The 19,858-nt window shown below is 37.8% G+C and overlaps 1 protein-coding gene across 1 annotated transcript; it reads left to right on the top strand.

Moving 5' to 3' along the window:
- The first annotated feature begins 1,219 nt into the window (after window positions 1-1,219).
- Window positions 1,220-19,630, top strand: LOC146383884 (alanine--glyoxylate aminotransferase 2, mitochondrial-like). Its single transcript, XM_084935425.1, has 14 exons — window positions 1,220-1,697; window positions 2,266-2,354; window positions 2,531-2,721; window positions 5,501-5,624; window positions 5,711-5,805; window positions 7,098-7,191; window positions 7,744-7,837; window positions 8,386-8,486; window positions 8,704-8,796; window positions 10,006-10,138; window positions 10,966-11,054; window positions 11,159-11,308; window positions 18,218-18,316; window positions 19,043-19,630. Exons 1-14 carry the CDS (start codon window positions 1,607-1,609, stop codon window positions 19,142-19,144), a joined length of 1,545 nt encoding a protein of 514 aa, XP_084791551.1. The 5' UTR covers window positions 1,220-1,606; the 3' UTR covers window positions 19,145-19,630.
- Window positions 19,631-19,858: the final 228 nt, after the last annotated feature.

Raw genomic sequence — 19,858 nt, 5'->3', positions numbered from 1 at the left:
GTATGAACACAAATCCCCCAACTCGAGGATCACCACAACATGATCTAACACACCTACACCTTAGTTCACAGATTCACTTTGTCTAGGGTGCATTTCTGAGATTTCACACAACCCAGGATTCAAATCATGAATACATGATGGGCTTGGATTTACAACATTATAAATGAAATGTGCTCTATTTGGAAGCAGCAGGCCCCCCCCTCCCCTTTCGATGGCTTGTGTGTGAGACTTTAAATCATCAAACTGTAAATTTTAAATTGTTATTGATCCCTTTACCCCGAGTCCTAAAGTGTATATTTATTTTCTTACTCTTCTTATATATATTGTTTGTTTACTTGCACTGCTGTAACTGGAGCCTTGTCGTCTCGTCTCTCTATATACTGGACTTATGTAGCGGAGATGACAATAAAGTTTACTTTGACTTCAGCAGCGAGCAGGCGCACCGAGGGCTCTCGCGCTCACTTTTCGTGTATAGAATTTCGAAAAAACATCGGTGCAAATGATAAGTCTGTATCATAATGTCTGGTGTTTTCATGTTTGTTGGTTTGTTTTAATTTAGTTTTATTTTGCAAGTTGGTTATTAGATACTGCTCCAGCCAGCCAGAGAATCCCCCGCCGCCCCGTCCTCTCCTCCCTGTGTCGCAAGCAGCAGGCGCACCTCGCAAACGAAGGGCGACCTTACTCCCAGCAAATGGGCGAGAGAAAACCGATCGGTGCCTGTACCATTCCCAATATGCGCTGAGTGACGTCGGGGCAGCATGAGTACAAGCATTTTTTTTTTTTTGCCGATGCCCGTGATGCCGCCCCCCACCACGATGCCGCCCCGGGAAACCGCCCGTGTCGCCCGTATCTAAAACCGCTACTGGACCGAAGTGGCAGCCCTCTGCCAGGCTTTGGGTGCAGGGAGGGAGAAGAGAGCAGAGAGAGGCAAGACAAAATGCACATCGTGAATAAGTGTTATTTATTTATGTATTTAAATCTTAACATTTTTAGAACGATCAATTTGTTTGTACTTTAAAAGAAATCTGAACATTTTAATTGGTGTTCCTCTGATTTTTTCGGGTTAAAAATAATGTGTTGTTTTTTTTTTGGCTCACTCGTGAATAAAAATGGACACAAATAAAGTACACAACACATAAAGTACATAAGGGAATGACACATTTTTATACTATATCCTTTTCACACAATAAAAAACAAAGGATACCCTTCTCTTTTGCGCTTTTGTCGACTCGTTTAAAAACCAGTTTACACCAGTTAAAAGCCTTTTTTGTTGATACTAATTTAATATATTCTGTATCTTCCATTGTGCACATAATTTTGTGAGGTTCCTGTTTTTTTCCGGTAAATTGCTAATCTTAAGGGGGACAAGTTCTGTGGAAGAAATATCGCATCATCAGAATTCAACTATTTCTTCCATAAAGTTCAGGAACGTGCTCGCACAAACCATGACGTTGTGAGCGCGCGCGAGGGACGTCGCCGCCCACTTCAAACACTCTTTTTTTTTTTTTGAGAAAGAAAAACGGGTACCTGCCTTATCTGCTGCTTTTGACTGTCAACACGGTGGAAGAAGAGCACTTGTCGTGTACCCCCTCAGTGCCTGCTCACCATGTATAAAGCTATATCGAGTCTGTGCTGTGCTGCTTTAACACGAAGGTCCTGCTCAAGGCCCAGTTTGGCCTATTTCCACCGGGCAAGTGGTGAGTTCTCCCTGCTTCAGCTCCAACTTTTACCCTCACTATATAAGTGTGTTACGCTTTTTGGTTTGTTGCTACTACAGTGCAGGAGGAGCATATTTCAGTTAATTGATTCAACGATTATTATGTTTTTTCTTTTAATAATATCTCAATTTGAAGATCTGTCACAGCCATGCCATTGTAGATGTCTGCTGGAGGTTTCACAACAAGCAAACAGGCAGCATTACATCAGTGTGCTATTAGGTCAAAGGTTATCTTAATGTGGTCCCATCCTGGCTTCAATATTGTTGAAAAGTGTGAATGAAATGAAACCAGTAGCATCAAAAGCAAACACAGTTTAAACCTCATTTGTGTGGGGTTTTTTTTGTTGATGATTAGAAATTACATTTGGTAATTGGGTGTTAAATATTTGGCATTTGTGTCAACAGAAAGATGTTTCACATGATGTCACTGTAATGTCACGCCAAAGCTTTGATCATCCTCTGCCAGATAAAATAGAGAGCTCTATGGTTGTCAACCAGCTGTTCTTCCCTTCTTCTTCTTTTGTTTTTACGCTGCAATTAATTTACAGGCGCATTATGTCAGAAATCAGTCTTCAAGCCCCCCTCTACAGACGTGCCAGAGATGCCCCCGTGCAATTTCAGTCCAGAAAAATACACGGTAAGAGCAGACTCCTGCTGATACATTTGGCCTTGCATTATGTAATCGCTTCAGTAATAATAGTACTTAGTTGGTTGAATAAATGAGCACTTCAGCTCATTGAGTAAAAAACCTCAGTTACAAAAAATAAACATCCCATTCTGCAACCCTTATCTTGTTTACTTGTCTCTATCAAGGGTATGTCCAAAGACCGTATGATAGAGATCCGCAGACAGAACTGCAACCCCATGACCATGAAGGTTACTTATTATAAGAAGCCAGTGTTCATCCACCAGGGGTACATGCAGTGGCTGTGGGATGTGGACGGGAGACGATATCTGGATCTGTTTGCTGGTGTGGCGACTGTCAGTGTGGGCCACTGCCACCCGTAAGATCCTTTACAGTTTGCCGTGTTACACATGGAAAAGTATTTAACAAACACAGGCATCCGATGGATGAAGTAGAGACACTGACATGAGTCGGTTATTGTAACATTTATGCACCACTTTCCACCCAGCATACAGTGCTATTGTAACAGCATGGTTTTTTTAAAAAATAAAGCATTTTTAAACATGCCCGTTTTCTTAAGAAAGCATACATTATTTAATAATAATAATTAATTAAATAATTATTTCAGAAAAAGATATTTATCAGGGTCGTAATTCTTAGCTCCCTGAAAAATTGACCAATGTGCAATGATGTGCTTTAACTTTGTAATGCTCAGAGTTACAACAATCCAGTTACAGCCAAGGTTATCTTCAAATGTATGCACAGCATAAACACTTAATCAAGGGTTTAAGCTGTAACTTGAATTGTAACTTCAAGAATTATTGATGCTCACAAAGCAGAAGATAGAAATACAAGTTATCCCAGTGTGTTATCCCAAAGTGTCAAGAACTGGAGTGAGAAGTGTCATAAAGGAATTCATAGAAAAAGCCCCACAGTACAGAACAAACCTGGCAGGATTGAAAGGTTTTAAAGACTCTGGAAATAAAACTAGTGAGAGATGTGCCTAAAGACCCCAGAACAACTGCTGAGGCATGAGTGAATGACCTAAAGAATAAAATCTTAAAGAAGACAATCACTACAAGTAGAGATGCCTTTAAGGCAGGCTGAAGTACGCTAGGAGAACCTGGAGAAAGATTATGCAAACTGGACACGCAGCCTGACATGTGTGTTCTTTACAACCCAAAAACACCATCCCCACAGTGAAGCACGGTGGTGGGAGTATTATACTGTTTGTCTTTCAACACGACAGCAACAATCCAAATCAGATGTTGCTCCTGGTGAAGAACTACCATAAGAGGACCAAAGTAAACGTTACTGACTATTGACCATAAAATCTAGAGAAGGCTGAGAGATTAGTCAAAGAAGAATGGGCTGGGATTTTTCAGGAGATTTGATGAAAACTACAACAAAATCTGCTTCAGACTGTTATCCAAGAAGATATGATACATGTTTGACTATTAACATCATGGGACTAATAGTTTGGAAACCGATAGTTTATGTCATGATCCTGGGTCGTTGACCCAGCGTTTTGTTTCTTTTTGGGTTCATCTTGTGTTTGGTGTTTATTCTGATTCTGTATTAATTCTTTGGGTTGGTTGTCGTGTTATTATCCCTACCTGCGTCTCCCCTCTGTGCTCCGTTCAGGTCCCTGCGTTTTTGTTGTAAAACAGTCTGTGTGTTTCCGGTTTTACTTTGTAGGTCTGCTTCTCATCATGTCCATTAGTGTCAGCTGTGTCCACCCCTGCATGTCATCTCCTCATTACCTAGTGTGTATTTATAGTGTGTGTTGGCCTCTGTTCATCGTCGGATCGTCTGTGTTTCTCGGTGTAACTACGTCTCTCTGCATTCTCCGCTCCCCGTTTCATGCTTAGGTTTGTCATTTCGTTTTCCCAGTCTAGGTTTTTTCAGTCATTCGTCTTTTCTCCCTGCCTGTTCAGTCGCTCCACTTCTGTAAATAAATCATCACTCTCATCACCAGTCAACTGCCTGCATTTTGGGTCCTTTTCCTCCTACACCACACGGCTCACCCCGCCAGCCGTGACAGTTTAGGTTTTTGTTCGTCTTAAAAGATGTTCGTTTTAAAAATCCCTTGCTCTATTTAACAGATACTCTGGAAATACTTAACCAAAATATGGGGCTAATAATTCTGTAAGCCTCTCCTATAAGACCTCTGTCTGTCTACCATCCCGAGTAGCTTGGTCGTTTTAGAGAATGCCCTACATCAGTCGTCCTCAACTTTTTTGCGCCACAGACCGCTTTATGTCCGACAATATTTTCACGGGCCGCCCTTTAAGGTGTCACGGATAAATACAACTAAATGAAACCAGTACCGGTACGAAAAAAACAAGATTTATTCATAACACACGGGAAAAGACCCAGGGAATCCGAGTTAACGATAAAAAACGATTACAAAAATAGCCGAGCCTCAACTCTCATGGCCCAGTATCAAACGACTCCCAGTCCATGGCCCGCCGGTTGAGGTTGTCTCCTGGTTTCTCTTTGCCTAAGCTAATTTATTTTCTGCTGGACACAATAAGAACATCACTTATTTTCCACATGTCAGCACCAAATCTACTCCATAAAACATCACAAAGCGCTAAAAAACTCCCCACATTCTTCATGCCTTTACAGAACCTGTGTAAAGTCCCCAACCTCCTTTCCACCTGATTTTTTCCCTCAATGTTATACATCTGTTAATGAGTAACACCTTAAATTAGATTTTTTTTAAATGCTAACATAAGCCAAAGGTAGTTCGTTGGTTCCAGCTGTTTCTAGACATTTTTAATCTCATTACACACCTGTTGCATTAGACAGCAGCAGCTGGTAATATCAATAATTACTGATTTATCCCTGCAGAAATGGTCAGTCTGCATCTAACAACCAATATGTACCGCACTTCAGACAAGTGAGCTATGAAAGTTATAGATTAGACGCTATAGTTTTTCTAAAGAAACTATGAAACCATTGTTCTACGTTGAGAAAGGTTACTGTGAAATGTTGCGCTTAGTACTGTACAAGAACTGAGGCAAACACTCTGAATGAATAAATCTAACATATTTAGCAAAGTACTTGTTGGAAGTTGCTGAAGTACTTTTCTAATTACTAAATCATCATATTATATTATCACAGAGGAAATGAAATGGCGTCTTTGTTCACAGGAAAGTAACAGCAGCTGCAGAGCAGCAGCTGAAGAAACTGTGGCATACAACTAACATCTATGTTTATCCAACGCTTCATGAGTATTGTGAAAAACTAGCCTCCCACTTCCCAGATCCGCTAAAGGTAAGATATTGAGTTTTTCATTGAATTAGCTGTCATCATGGGCTGAGGCTGTCATTAAACAGTGTGCTGGCCTGTTCCTTGTCCAGGTGATATATCTGACAAACAGCGGCTCGGAAGCCAATGACCTGGCAATTTTGATGGCTCGTCTCCACACAGGCAACTACGATGTAATTACTTTAAGGTCTAAATTTTTCCTTTTTTCTATGAATAACAAAGGCATCCTACTCACCTCCTGATGAAAGAAAAATGTAAATTCTGTAGAAATGTTTGATTTTTGGCAACTTTGGTAACTAACCTTCATAGGCATTGTTTACTACGAAGCAGGGTCAACATACCCAGAATAATCAGCCTAATCAGTCTCATGAAGGTGGTTATTGACCCAGGGTTTCGCATGAAGGGGGTGGTGTTGCAGCAAATGACCAATCACAAACAGGGCTGGGTCTACTGACAGTGTAGGAGCTCATTTTACAAAGGAAGATAAAACTGACATGATTGGAAATATTAAAGAGGTTAAACATGTAATACAAACTAAAGTCAACACAACAGCTGCAGAAAGTGAGCAGAAGTGTGAGTGGCTATACTAGAAAGTAGTGTAGTATTATAAATGCTGTATGAATGTGTTTTATGCTCTTCTGCATATCTTGATTGCAATAAGTGTTTATCTGAGTTACTGACCTCTGGCATCAACGATGCATTTTCACCCAGAGAACTGCAGCTCACTGGTTATTTTCTTTTTTCTTCTGCAGAGTTGATCAGCAGTTTCTGAAATATTTAAACCAGCCCATCTGGCACCAACAACCACGCCATGTTAAAAGTGACGTTTCCTTATGATTCTGATGCTCAGATATAACTTAAACAAGTCACGCTGTCTGCATGCTCATCAATGGAGTTACGGGGATACCTAACAAACTGACCAGGGAGATGCCCTGTTTCAAGGATCTTTAAGACTTAAAAAATTATTTTAAATTGTTTGCAACCAACAGAAAATTGCAGGAATAGGACTGCATCGGAGCTGCCATATTTCTCACAGGTGCTCACAAGGAAACAACAAAGGCTTAAGACAATTATAAAAACCTTTTTGTAGCCACACAGAGCGGTCGAAGGCAACCTTCAGCAATGCTGCCGCTATTTTCCAGAGAACTGTCAGTAGGCAGTACTTGTTACTTTATACTTGTTGATCTAGTTAGACATGCAATATAAGTTGTCATGATGCCACACCTTTGTAACATTGAAATTGCTCATGTTGAAGCGGCTTTGCTAATCCTATAATCTTGTTTCGTACTACCGGCCTCAGGTTTTTGTTTGTTTTATTGTTTTACAGTTTTTACTATTGTCCTTTTTTCTGCTATTAATTCATGTTATTTTATGTGTTTGGAGGCACTGAAAAGAGAAGCACAGAGTTAAAGTAAATCATGAAAAACAACGTTGAGGATTGCGGTATTGTTGCCAGTAATGTGTATTTTTGTCTTCTAGAGGGTCATATCATGGTGGCAGTCCACAGACCATTGGCCTCACTTCCAATGCAGCATATAAATACCCTGTTGCCAGTGGTTTTGACTCCACGAATGTAGGTACTGCAAGAAGACAGCAAAAAAAACCAAAAAACTTTGTTGTATCTGAAAACTGGAAGATTTCCCATTCAGTGCATAAAGACACATATAAACAAGAGTGACAAATTAAAGAAAAAAAACTGCAATAAAACACTGGCATTAATTTGTTGAAAATCTTTTCAACTTTTAATCGAACATTACTCACAAAAAGATATTACCTCATATGCAAATCTCCTTGTTGTTCAGTTGGGTTGAGTAGTCAGTGAGTCAAAAAATTTTAATTTTTAACTATAAGCAAACTTTTTAGTGATCCCTGGTGCCCTATGATAGTTAATAATTGGCTTAAAGTGACACATTTAAGGTTGAAATGTATTGAAGGTATTAGTGTGTCACTGAATATGTTTGCATTATTTAAACTAATTCATTTGCACATTTTATATCTACTTAATTAAATATAATTCTGAAATGGGCTGAAGGTGGCCGATGCTTTCGCAGCAGTAAAGTTTAGTGATGCTTTATTTGTGCTTTTAAACTGAAATAAGCAGACCTGATTTCTGTCCAATGAACAGACCATGTGTCCCGATGTGTTCAGAGGGCCTTGGGGAGGAAGCCACTGCAGAGACTCCCCCGTTCAGACCATCAGAGAGTGCACTTGTGCCCAAGGTACACAAACATGTGCACTTGTGGCTCAGCGCTAATGCACCCGTTCTGTTCTAATAAACAGAATAAAAGAGGGAGATGTTTTTAATTTTTTATAATAGTCTGTCTGTATCCAGGTGACAAAAAAGGAGATCTGTTTGGTTTTTTTTTTTTTTTTTTTGGGGGGGGGGGGTCCTTTGTTTTGCATAGATCATTATTGATTGACACATGCATCTAAACAAAATTATATACTTTCATTTTTGTAATTTTCTGTTTTCCTTTTGAGTTGTGATTCAAAAACATGCACTTCTTTCAAAATACAGAGTAGAGCAGATTACTTATAACCCCAAAAATGAGGCAGCTGTTCAGTATTTACTTCTTTTAATGTTTTACCACTTTCAGGAATGTTAATAATAACCTGTCTCTTCTAGACCCCTTGAAAATGGTCCCATTGTCAGCACAATTTCATGGAGTTTTGCACAAACCAAACATCTGTCGCAGCAAAATAATATCTGAATCAGCCAACCATCTAAACTGACAAGAAAGTTTTTTGTGTTGTTCCCCCTCCACAGGTCACTGCATGGCAAATGAACAGTACATTGCACAACTCAAAGAGACATTTGCTACAAGTGTCCCAAACAGAATAGCTGCTTTCTTTGGAGAGCCAATTCAGGTACTTTATTCAATTGTAGGGTTAGGGTTTCTTTAAATATTTCCTTTTTTCTTTTGGGGTTAAACACGTTGTTACGCTGAATGGATTGTGATTTAATTTAGAACAGGCCTTTGTTAATATACTGTCTATGTTTGTTGTTTTACCTTGTTCAGAATGGTCGCTGTGTTTGTGTTAATTAAGATGTGACAGTGGGATGTGCACGTGTGTGTTTATACAGGGAGTGGGAGGAGCTGTGCAGTATCCTAAAAACTACCTTAAGGACGCTTACAAACTTGTTAGAGAGCGAGGAGGAATCTGCGTTGCTGACGAGGTTAAGTGCAAATGTTAAATAGGTTTTCTAATTAAAAAATTTTTAGCTACATTGTTTTGTTTGGGTCAGTTTTTTGTTTGTTTTTTAAATTCTTAAAAAAAATCTTTAAGCCTGCCACAGCATATTAGAAAGTGGAGATTAAGCACATCAGTACATGTGCTGCTACACGTGTTGAATCTGCTGTGTTATTTCCATTTAAATAAAGTGCTTTATGGTAAAGCATTGTTATAAAATATTCCTAAATGCATTAAAAAATAAGAAAGTAACTGCCAATCACTCATAAGCTACCAAGTCAGTGGGCATAAGCAGTATGTTTGCACATCTGTGCCTTAACCACACATATTAGTTTTACACACAAATGCAGGAGTAGGTGGATTTATTCTAATAAACTTTGTTTAGAAAAACCTGTTCTCATAGGAAAACTTTTGAGTATTCTTGTTTCAATACAACAACCACACAAAACAGAAAAGCCCAAAAATCCCCCAAATTTTATACACGATATTGAGCCCTGGATTTTTTTCTTCAGTCTTGAAGAAATTCAGTGAAGAGGTGGGCGTTATTGTTTCAGTTTCTTCAGTTGTAAAATTCTCCTGCTTTTTCACTATTGCGGTGCATTTCTGTCTCCAAAAACAACAAATTATTTTGTGTGTGCACTTAGTTTGTACGTACTCTAAGACCATTTCTATGCACATCTTACGATAATGTAGCATGTGTATGTACATATGTCAGCATGTACCTTATCTCCTCCCTGACAGGTGAGCCAGTCTGACTGAAACTGTGTAAGAACATTGCCACACGTGCATCAATTATTAACATCCAGATGTTTAAAAAATTTATCATAAATCCCAATTCTTCACCCCCCTGTGACTGTAATGTTTCACGGGTCATGTTCAGAGTATGTCACTCGTCTATAATTTAACAGTCACCAAAATTTATGTCTGTGACAGTATTTTGTTCGAGTCACCACTGAATATGGAAGGAAGACAAAAGTGCTGCAGGCTAGGATTAGTGAATGAGACTCAGCGTTTGAAGGGAAATGTTTTATTATCTTGATTAAATTACAGATTCCTACAACACCCCCAATAGGTATTAAATTCTTATGGACAATTAAGTTTTTTTTTTCTTTTTTTGCTTCCTTTACTGTAGTACTCCAAAAAGGGGAATAAATAAATAAATAAATCACTTAATCATCAGTTTTTCACCTGGCAGGTCCAGACTGGATTTGGACGAACAGGAAGCCACTTTTGGGGTTTCCAAGGCCACGATGTTATTCCTGATATGGTTACAATGGCAAAGGGTATTGGCAATGGATTCCCAATGGGAGCTGTTGTTACAACACCAGGTGAGAATATACTCTAGTGTTTGGAGATCTGCTTGTATACTCAAGAAACATAAACAAATACATTTAATTACATTATACATTATTTTCACTACTGAACTGGCAAAATGTAACTGGCCGTGGTGAGACAGCATCTGTCTCTTTCTGCCAGGTAGTGATGGAGCTTTTTGAATGTGAAGACTCAACAATTTAACATGTATTTATAGTTTATCAAAAAAAAAAAAACAAGGACACCATGAAAGCTTATTTTTTTTATTTATTAATTATTTTATACTTTTCAAGCAACAAGCAGACCATATTTTCTTTTTCTTTTTTTTTTTACTGAAATTGCGAGTGAATGAAATAATCGGCTCTCCAGTTGTGACTCACCACTTCAGCCAAGCTCTCAGCAAGAAATTGAGGAAAGGAGACAAGGAGGAAAAAGTAGTTCCACATTGAATACCTAAGACATAGATTGATTTGAAGAAAAGCTTCTAGTAATTGTTCCATTAGCACAACGCTGCTGGAGCCCTGGGAGACTTGTAACGTTGTATTAATAATGCTGTGAGCCTCAATGTGAGCCTCTCTTTGTTTATCATATAGTAGCTGTATGACTGATGTGCTACCTTGAAAAGTACCATCAGACTTCCATTTTCATCCATTTTGGATTGTTAGTGTTAAACAATACTAAAAGACCTAGCATCAAGTTGATAAAGAGTTCAACATGAATTCATTTTTCACAAAAGTATTTTATATATTTTATATTTTGAGATGTAATTTGAACGGAGCAGTCGCTGGAGGTTTGAATTTGTTTTTTCATTTTTTGTTGTTTTGGTTTGGGTTTTTTTTAGAAATTGCAGCCTCCTTTGCCAAGGGGCTTCACTTCAACACCTTTGGGGGAAATCCTTTGGCTTGTGCTGTGGCTTCATCGGTGCTTGATGTAGGAATTCTTTAACCTTTTCTAAATGAAGCCTGTTCAAGATAACAGTGACAGCAGCGACACTGAAATACAGAAAAAAAAAACCCTGCATTTTTCCTTAACAGACAATCAGAGAGGACGACACCCAGCAGAACAGCCTTTGTGTGGGCACCTATCTGATGACAGAGCTCGCGAAACTCAGAGACAAGTATGAGATCATCGGTGATGTCCGTGGAAAAGGCCTGCAGATCGGTGTGGAAATGGTCCGAGACAAGGTGCTGTGACCCTTGTGCTCATATGTTTATACAATACATATTTGCATTGTGCCTCCCTGGGGGCGTTGGCCAGCATTGCCCCAGTTAACTGTTTTCTGCAGCATGTGTGCCAGTCTGATGGCATTGTGGCTGCAGTGCATGCACTTTTTTTTATTTTCCTTTAATATTTGAAAGAATTGAACAAAGAAAAGAAATAATACAGACTCTCCTGCCAGAAAAAAATTGCTTGTTAAAAGATGTATTATGATGCACAGACAGACCAGAGCAGAGCTGTGTTTGCAGCTCTGTACATGCAGTGGGTGAGAAAAGAGAGGAAGCAGGGAGCTTATTTCCCATTTTACAGCCTATACAAGCAAGAGAGGTTAATGTTGTTCACACACATCAAAGAACACAGGTGGGTGGGTATCAGCTGTTCGGGTAAAATCGTTTTCAGTTGTAACGCTTACCTGGTTCTCAGTGCCTTCTTTTCAATCATCCTATAGGTTTTTTAACATGTAAAACTGCTAGCAGTGTATTAGCTAAAAAAAATAATATTATTAATCCCCTTGCTTTGTCTCACTGGGGAATCAACAGGCCATTCAGGCTACTGGAGCTTGCAATACAGTGGCAGAAAGTCTGCTCACTGTTGCCCTGGAGCTGACACTTCTATTTCACTGACTTCGTTTTTGAGAGATTTTGTGATTGCTGCTTGGAAAATATCTTGCTGTTGTTGTGTTGTTAATGATGTCATTTTGACCAGCGTTTCTCCTCGCCAGCACAGTTCGTTTGTGCTTTGCAGGTGGCGTCAAACGGCTGTAATGTGGCAATTGAATTTTAGTGTGTGAAAGTGATACATTTTGATAGATAGATAGCCCTTTATTTGTCATGTGCATATGCATTGAAATTGGACTGCAATGAAATTTTGGCTCCCTATCGTGAGCAGCTCGTTAGTTCCGATTCTGTTTTTGGCCTTTCGGGATTGGAGGACGGACACCACGGTTTCTAGAAAAAACAAACAGCAGGTAATCAGCAGCTATTTCCATGACTTAATTTAAAGGATTGGGAGTTCAGAACAACACCACTGTCTCTAATCAGCACAAGTGTAATGTATGTGTTTTTTTGCCCCCACCCCACCACCAACACCGCAGTTACGCCCCTCTATTGTTCGAACTAGCTAGCAGCGTCGTGGTGCCCTTCTTTATTTTGCCCCCATGTGGATAGCAACGTTTGTTTCAACCAAAGGTTTATTGATTGAAATTTGAATTTAGAAATGTGTATCATAGAATATTATAGGATTTTCTATTTTCTTTTCTAAAACAAAAGCCTGATTTTTAGTGCTCTGTCTCAGGCCTGTAGGTATAAAAAAATGGTGGGCAATAGAACATTTGTAATTATTTAAACCTTTTTTAAATTCCGAAACATGTATACATTCGTATACACACCTGGCGTAAGGTTTCGTCTTGTGATCGCAGAGTCTGAATGTTTTTTTGGTCATTTTATTAATCCTGAATGAAAATCAGAGAAAAAGCCCAGTTAATACATAATTTCAAAACAAAACAAAACAAAAAACATGTATTTAAACAGCCATAATTCTGTACAGAAGAAAATAGATTGAATATCCTATAATATCCTATGATACACATTTATAAAATACAGTAATAGTATTGTTTTACTTACCATTTATGAAGGCCATGTTAAAAAGCTCATACATATTACTACTGACATTCGCACCTGTTTTGCTCAGATGTCATTCTAAATCACACTCTTGCAAATCTCTGAACACAAAGTGCATCATTTAGCACACTTTCTTTCACCTGTAGGAACACTGGCCTTCAAAATGCAACACACTGATTTAGAAATTGGTCCAACTCTTTCTGCACGTTTGCAAACTCAACTGCAAGAACAATTTAATCATGTGTCAGAGTATAAAAGAGGCTTTGAGTCATTTCTTCAAGTGTTAGGCAAGAAGCTGAAACAGGAAGAACAAAGAGGAAGAGTGAAAGGGGGTCTATGAGGAAGTTTTTTTGGTCAGTTCAGCTAAACACGTATTGCAGTAATACACATATATTTCTTACCCTTTGGGATCTGTGTAGGGTTTCTCATTGTACTTGCAATACATGGTGAAATTAGTAAATTTGCTCAACATATACATTAAATAGGTACTTTTTTTATTATTCTTTTTTTTTTTTTTTGGATATAGGTGCTCAAAATCATTTGAATACATAGCATGACCCCACCAAACCAAAACATGAGCACTTTTGATGGTACTGTTTTATATTTATCACATCAGTGTTTGTATGATGGTCTGTGAGAAGACATCAGGTAATATCTGTGTGTATTGTTTTTGTGGAAGGAACCCGGTTTGAGAAGAGAGGACATGTTTTGTTTTTTTGAGCGCTGTTTTTATTTCGCAAGAGATGTGTGGGGTTTTGACAAAAGCAGCAAACTCTTTGTTTGTGTTTGGAGTTTTGAGAAACTGAGTCACAGTTTCTGGAATGAACCACACGAATAAACATTAGGAGAAAAAGTGTAATGAGAAATAAAGTGGGTGAACTTTTCATTCTGAATCAGAAGATCCCAAATATAAAAACATAGTCAGTGAAATTTTTATTTATTTAATTATTTTTTGCTGCCATCTTTATTCATTTATTTATTTTTTTATCTGTGTACCAACCATCTAGTTAAATGTTTTTTCTTTTGCAACATGGCTGCAGGTTGTGAACCATATTTAGTCACTTAGAGTGTCTGTCTTTTCAACATGCATAATTCAAGGTTAAACAAATGAATTCAAATCCATTCACTCACTCCATTTGCAAGCTGAAAAGAATTCCTGTCTGTATGCTCTTTCAGAAGGTTTGTCATAGACATTTGTGTCCTTACTTTGGTACATGTTGTCATGAGCTGTTGTGTGAAGCAGGCCGGGTTAGGACCCAGATGTAGGACTCAGAAACTGGACTAAACTTAAAGGCAGCTTTATTGCTAGACTTACGAGAAACAGAATACAGGAAACTTAATTATTCAGAGACTAGGACCCTGAATAGGAAATACTGGACATGCGGAACACAGCTAGAGGGGAGATTGCCATCAGAAACTAAAGAAAACTGAAGACTTAATTAGACACATGAGGTAAGGGCAGAGTGGAAACGTGGTGAACAGAATCCACTAACAATCCAAGGGAAGCAATGCAGAACATCACACACACAAGATGAAGGACTATTAAAGCAAAACAGGAAACAACATGAGACAGAGACCCAAACTTAAGACATACAAACTTGACACAGGGAAACGGTAAAGAAATGCAGAGACATGACTGAATGGGGATACAAGACTCACTTGACACAACAGGTAGACCATACAACCACAGAGACAGACAGACACATGTTAAATTTATTTCAACATTCTTGTCTTATACCATATACTGTGATTATTAGACCACCCTACACTGTTCCAAAAAATAGTAATGTCAAAGTATCTTACTGTATATTTTACAGTTTTGTACTGTCTTTCTAGAATATCATGAAATTTACATAAGTAGACTGTGATTTTACATGTCAAAGGTAAAATAACATAACATAACATAACATGAAAACACAATTTACTTGTTTTTTAAATATATTTTTTTGTACATATGCATATTTAGATTGTAAAAATACATTCAGAAATGTATCATAATTTCACAAATATTTGTCTGTTATGTGAGAGAATGATCTGTTAAATCCAAATGTAATACTATGATCGAAAATTAATGAGAATAATCAATAATTAAAGGAGTATTTGAATTATGATTGTGCTGAAAATTTCATGTCATCTAGGTCTGATTCAATAATTCAGAGGTAACACGTGAAAATATAATTAATAGGAATAAAAACAAAAAAAAACATATAAAACATTGCACGGCCACGCTGTGCTAATTATATATTTTAAAAAATAAATGTAGAGGCAGGAATTGCAATTAATATAAATCTCAAAGTATTCACAACATTCCTGAACAGAAATAGGCCTCTGCACCTGGGGTGAGGGTGTGGCCATGAAAACAATGTGACATGCCATTGGATGTTGGGACACATAATAACATGACGCTAAGCATTGGCCAGTGAATGTGAACTAACAACCACAAGGTCGCGGGTATGGCTGCACTGTAGGAAAAAGTCCTAATATAAAAGTATTTTACTGTGCATTTTACAGTTTTGTTCTGTTCTTCTAGAATATCATTAAAGTTACGTAAATAGACTGTGATTCCACATTTCAAATGTAAATTAACGTTAAATCACTGTAATGTAAAAAAACATAATTTTCATGATCATTAAATGTATCTGTCTGTACATATGCATATTTAGATTGTTAAAATACATTCACAAATGTATCATGATTTCACAAATATCTGTCCGTTATTTGAAAGATCGAACTGTTGAATTCAAATGTAATGCTATGGAAAAGTATAGAACATGATTCCTATAAGCTTGTGTTACATCACATAAGTATTATTATCGTTGCTATTTAGGGCGATCGTGGCTCAAGATTTGGCAGTTTGCCTTGTGATCAGAAAGTTGCCGGTTCGAGCCCCGGCTCGGACACTCTCGGTATTGTGTCCGTGGTCAAGACTCTTCACCTACTGGTGATGGCCAGAGGGGCCGATGGTGCGATATGGCAGCCTCGCCTCTGTCCCAGGGCATGCAATACATTATTATTTAAACCAACTGTTAACTGTATATTTCTGTACATTTACGTATTATGATTCATATTGCCACATTCATTGACCTTGTTTATAGGTAATTTCATTGTTTGATCACGTTAAAATGTTCCTAATTTAATGTCTAAAAGCACTTGGAAAAGGCAAAATTCCATGTAAAATTAGCGCAACAAACTGTATTGTCATTACTGGAAATAACCGTATTTTTATGAGGAAGTTATTTTCTGTTATTTTACGGTAGCATTTTGGCGCCCCAGCTGCCGGAATATTAGCGTTTTTTAAGATGTTTTTTGTAAAAGTGTAGAAACAAGGAAATACAAATATTTTACAAATCTGTCACACAAAAAACTTGCTTAAAACTAAAAATTATATTAGTTATTCAACAAACAACTACATAGTCCTTACTTACATATAATAACCAAAAGACTTAATGCCCCCTTAGGCATTGAACAGCTTGCATTCTTGCTAGCTTGGTGCACTTTGACAGGCTCTTTTGATATTGACTTTCAGATAATTTCTAACTAGTCCGAGAGACCTGCTGTAAATTAAACTTTTGTAGAGTCTATCTTTGAGTCCATTGTAGGCGCTGATTTGGCCACTCCATCAGTTCGAGTACTTCCTTTTTCTTGTTTCTTGGTCAAAGAGTCTTTGCACAGCTTTGAAGGATGTTTGGGATCATTTTTTGTTGGTATATAAACCCACAACCAGTCGGTTTCAGTCCAGAAGGGATTCCGGGATGTTGAGGTAGACCTGTTTATGATTCACTAATGTCAGTGTTCCTGGGTGGTTCACCCAGTGTTCTCAGTTTGTTCATGTTCAGTTTATTTTGTCACACGTTCTCATTTCCTGTTTTGCTGTTCCAGTTACTTCCATGTGTCATTAGTCAGATTAAGCTCAGCTGTTCACTCACCGGTCTCTAATCACTAATCATTCAGCCTGTGTATTTAAGTTCAGTGTCTTGTCATTGATGTTGTGGTTGCCGTGTGTGCTTTCAGCTCAGTCAGCCATTTAGCCAGTCTTTCAGTTGTCTAGTCAGTCAGCCATCTCATGTTCTGTTCATTCCTCTGTTGTCTACAACGAATCACCAGTCCTCACCTACCTGCAACTTTTTGGTGTTGACCAAAAAGTTCAAACTTGGATTTCTGTGTCTAGACTTCCTTCTTCCAGTCATTTGCAGTACAGTGTTCATGCTTCCTGGCAATTCTGAGGTGTTCTGAGATGTTTGCAAGTCTGAATAAGGTCTTCTTAACAGCTATTCTTCCCTTTAAGCCTTATTCATTGAGTCCTTTGCTTGTGGTCATACTGGAGTGCCTCTCAGACTCTGATTTAGAAGCTTATCTCTGTCTGAAGATCAGCAGTGGTCTTCTTTCTATCTCTAGTAATTAAAACCTTGAGGTGTCTGACATCTGCTTCAGTCAGCTTTTGTTTTCTGATTTTGTTTTCTGCCTCCAAAGCACACTTGACCGCTCTGTGAGAACACTTTATGTCTTGCCCTACTTGTCTCAAAGACCATGCAGCATCACGGAGTGATTTCATACAGACGCTTTCCTTTTCAGCGAGTTCTCAGCGGTTTACCATTTTGGCACACTGGCAGTCAGAAATTAATCAAGCATAACATCCGACCACTAAAAACTACTTTTTTGCTCAGGAATCCAAGTAAATAACTGTAATTTGGCATCTTAATCAAAAAATAATTATTTTCTTGATAATATTTTATCTTTTTTTTAATAAAGCTGTAAAATTGAAAATTGGTGGATAAAAACATTTATTATATGTTAACATTAAAAATATCATTTTGGTTAAAGCGCTTGCACATACTGGTGGATTAACTTTTACAGAAACGTTTAAAAAAAGTTTTTTGGTAAGTACTAATACTGTTAATACAGGACAGATGTGGCATAAACTTTACACTGGGTGGTACACATACATATACTATTTTTTTACGTGTAATGTTTAGTGTTTAATATTACGGATTAGGGATATAAAGAATAAAGAACAATGTTTTCTGTCCTTATTTTAAAGAATAAATAATGTTACGTATGACGTATACTGTCACACACCACATCTCATAGGATTTATCAGTGATGCACCATTTTTTTCAGGCAAATATTTATTTCTCCTTCTATGTTTAAAGTGACTCAGGACTAGCCATTTGGTAAAATTATCCTGGTAATTGAGCTGGATAAATTACTGTGCTTACCAAAACATCCACCCACATCCGTTTTGTCTATTATGTGTAGGCCAGCCGAGATCCGCTACCCCCTGAGGCAATGGCTGAGATTTTTGAGGATGTCAAGGACATGGGAGTCCTGATTGGGAAAGGAGCAATATATGGACAGGTAATTTCACTCACCCTCTAACCTTCTGTATACTCATGTATGTGCTAGACTGCAGTGTGGCACCAATACATGCTGTGTCTGCAGCACAAACCCAGTCGTTTTCTATAATTCAAGCACACTTGTCATTTTGCTTACTTTCTTTTTTACCTTGGTTCTAAAACAGACGTCAGAGCAGTAGCTCACTTTGATAAAACATTTAATTATAGAAAATGTTGGTTTTGGAATTCTTCATTTCTCTGTCTGTAATTGTGCCTCCAGCTCTCCTCATCATGCTTTACTGAGACATTGTGATGTCAACACTGCTATTTAGTTCTTCTATTTATGGCTTTAGAAAACAACATGCTGCAGGTATTTTTGTGGTAGCAGAACACTGATTATTTTCGTAAAGGAGAAAAAATCATGATGTTTAATAGTCGAGAATCCTACAGGACTCACTTCTTAACTTGATGTTAACTGAAAAAGAGAAATTGCTGTGTATAAGCCGTTTGGTTCACCTAAAATGTATTTTTATATCTAAAGTATTGGGACAATTTCTAAGTATTTTTTTCTTTTCTGTATGCCCCCCACCCCCCAAATGATGGATAATTCAATACAACGATGTCTACTGTTCCAAACCTATAACATTATTATGAGTGGATGAGTGATAAAGTCTTGTGTTTTCCTGTTAACAGTCTAAATCACTGATGCTACATAATCTCTGTTGTTCTGCTTTTATCACTCTTTAAGACCTTCCGCATCAAACCGCCCATGTGCATCACAAAGGAAGATGCTGATTTCTTCATGGCAGTCTTTGACAAGTCTGTCCGCAACTACATGGAAAAAAGATGAAAGCCTGGAAAAGGTCAGACGGATTGCTCCGTGTTAAAGAGACCCTGGTCAGCCAGAGATGACCTTTTTTCAATATAAATAGTAAAAGTCTATTAATCTTAATAACCTCATTACCTCTGTTTTTACCTTTGTATAGTGATTAAGAAGATGACATTTTCTAATTATGTTTAATGATTTTGTTATAACAAAGACTTAAACGGCCTCACTGATAAAATTGATAACTAACTTTTAGTTCATTTTGCTCTTTTAGATCTGATAACTGTGTATGATCATTTATAAAGCGATGCTTTGCTTATTACTTATGATACCACAGTAATAATGAAAGCTAGAAACCAAAACCAAATCTGGTTATTCAGCAAGTTATACTTAATCATCTTACTAGGGATGTAGATGTTTACTTCTGACAGTGGATTTATTATCTTGTTATCAGTGTAAATAAATGGATAAAATCCTATTTCCACAGACCAATAAAACGTGATATTCTGGAAACACTAACATAGTGTCCAGCTGTTTTCATTGCAAGCATACAAGTGAAATAACTGTTAATGTTCACTGAATCACTGTGAGGAGCATTACGATTCCATGTAACCCTGCTGCACTCTGCAAACTGGAATACTGCTGTACTTTCAAAATTGTATTCTACTGTGACGCACTCATGTTTATATAACACTGTTTCAGTCTTACTGACCACTCAAAGTGCTTTAGACCATACAT

Source organism: Perissodus microlepis, chromosome 7 (genome assembly GCF_051167445.1).
Source record: "Perissodus microlepis isolate ML-2025 ecotype Zambia chromosome 7, ASM5116744v1, whole genome shotgun sequence".
Lineage (NCBI taxonomy): Eukaryota > Metazoa > Chordata > Actinopteri > Cichliformes > Cichlidae > Perissodus > Perissodus microlepis.
This window is presented reverse-complemented; position numbering and strand designations above follow the sequence as displayed.

Coding starts and splice junctions, on each gene's coding strand:
- LOC146383884 (XM_084935425.1), top strand. CDS start 1,607: ATGTATAAAGCTATATCGAGTCTGTGCTGTGCTGCTTTAACACGAAGG. Junction 5,625..5,710: donor ACTTCCCAGATCCGCTAAAG/GTAAGATATTGA, acceptor TTCCTTGTCCAG/GTGATATATCTGACAAACAG. Junction 11,309..18,217: donor TGGAAATGGTCCGAGACAAG/GTGCTGTGACCC, acceptor TATTATGTGTAG/GCCAGCCGAGATCCGCTACC.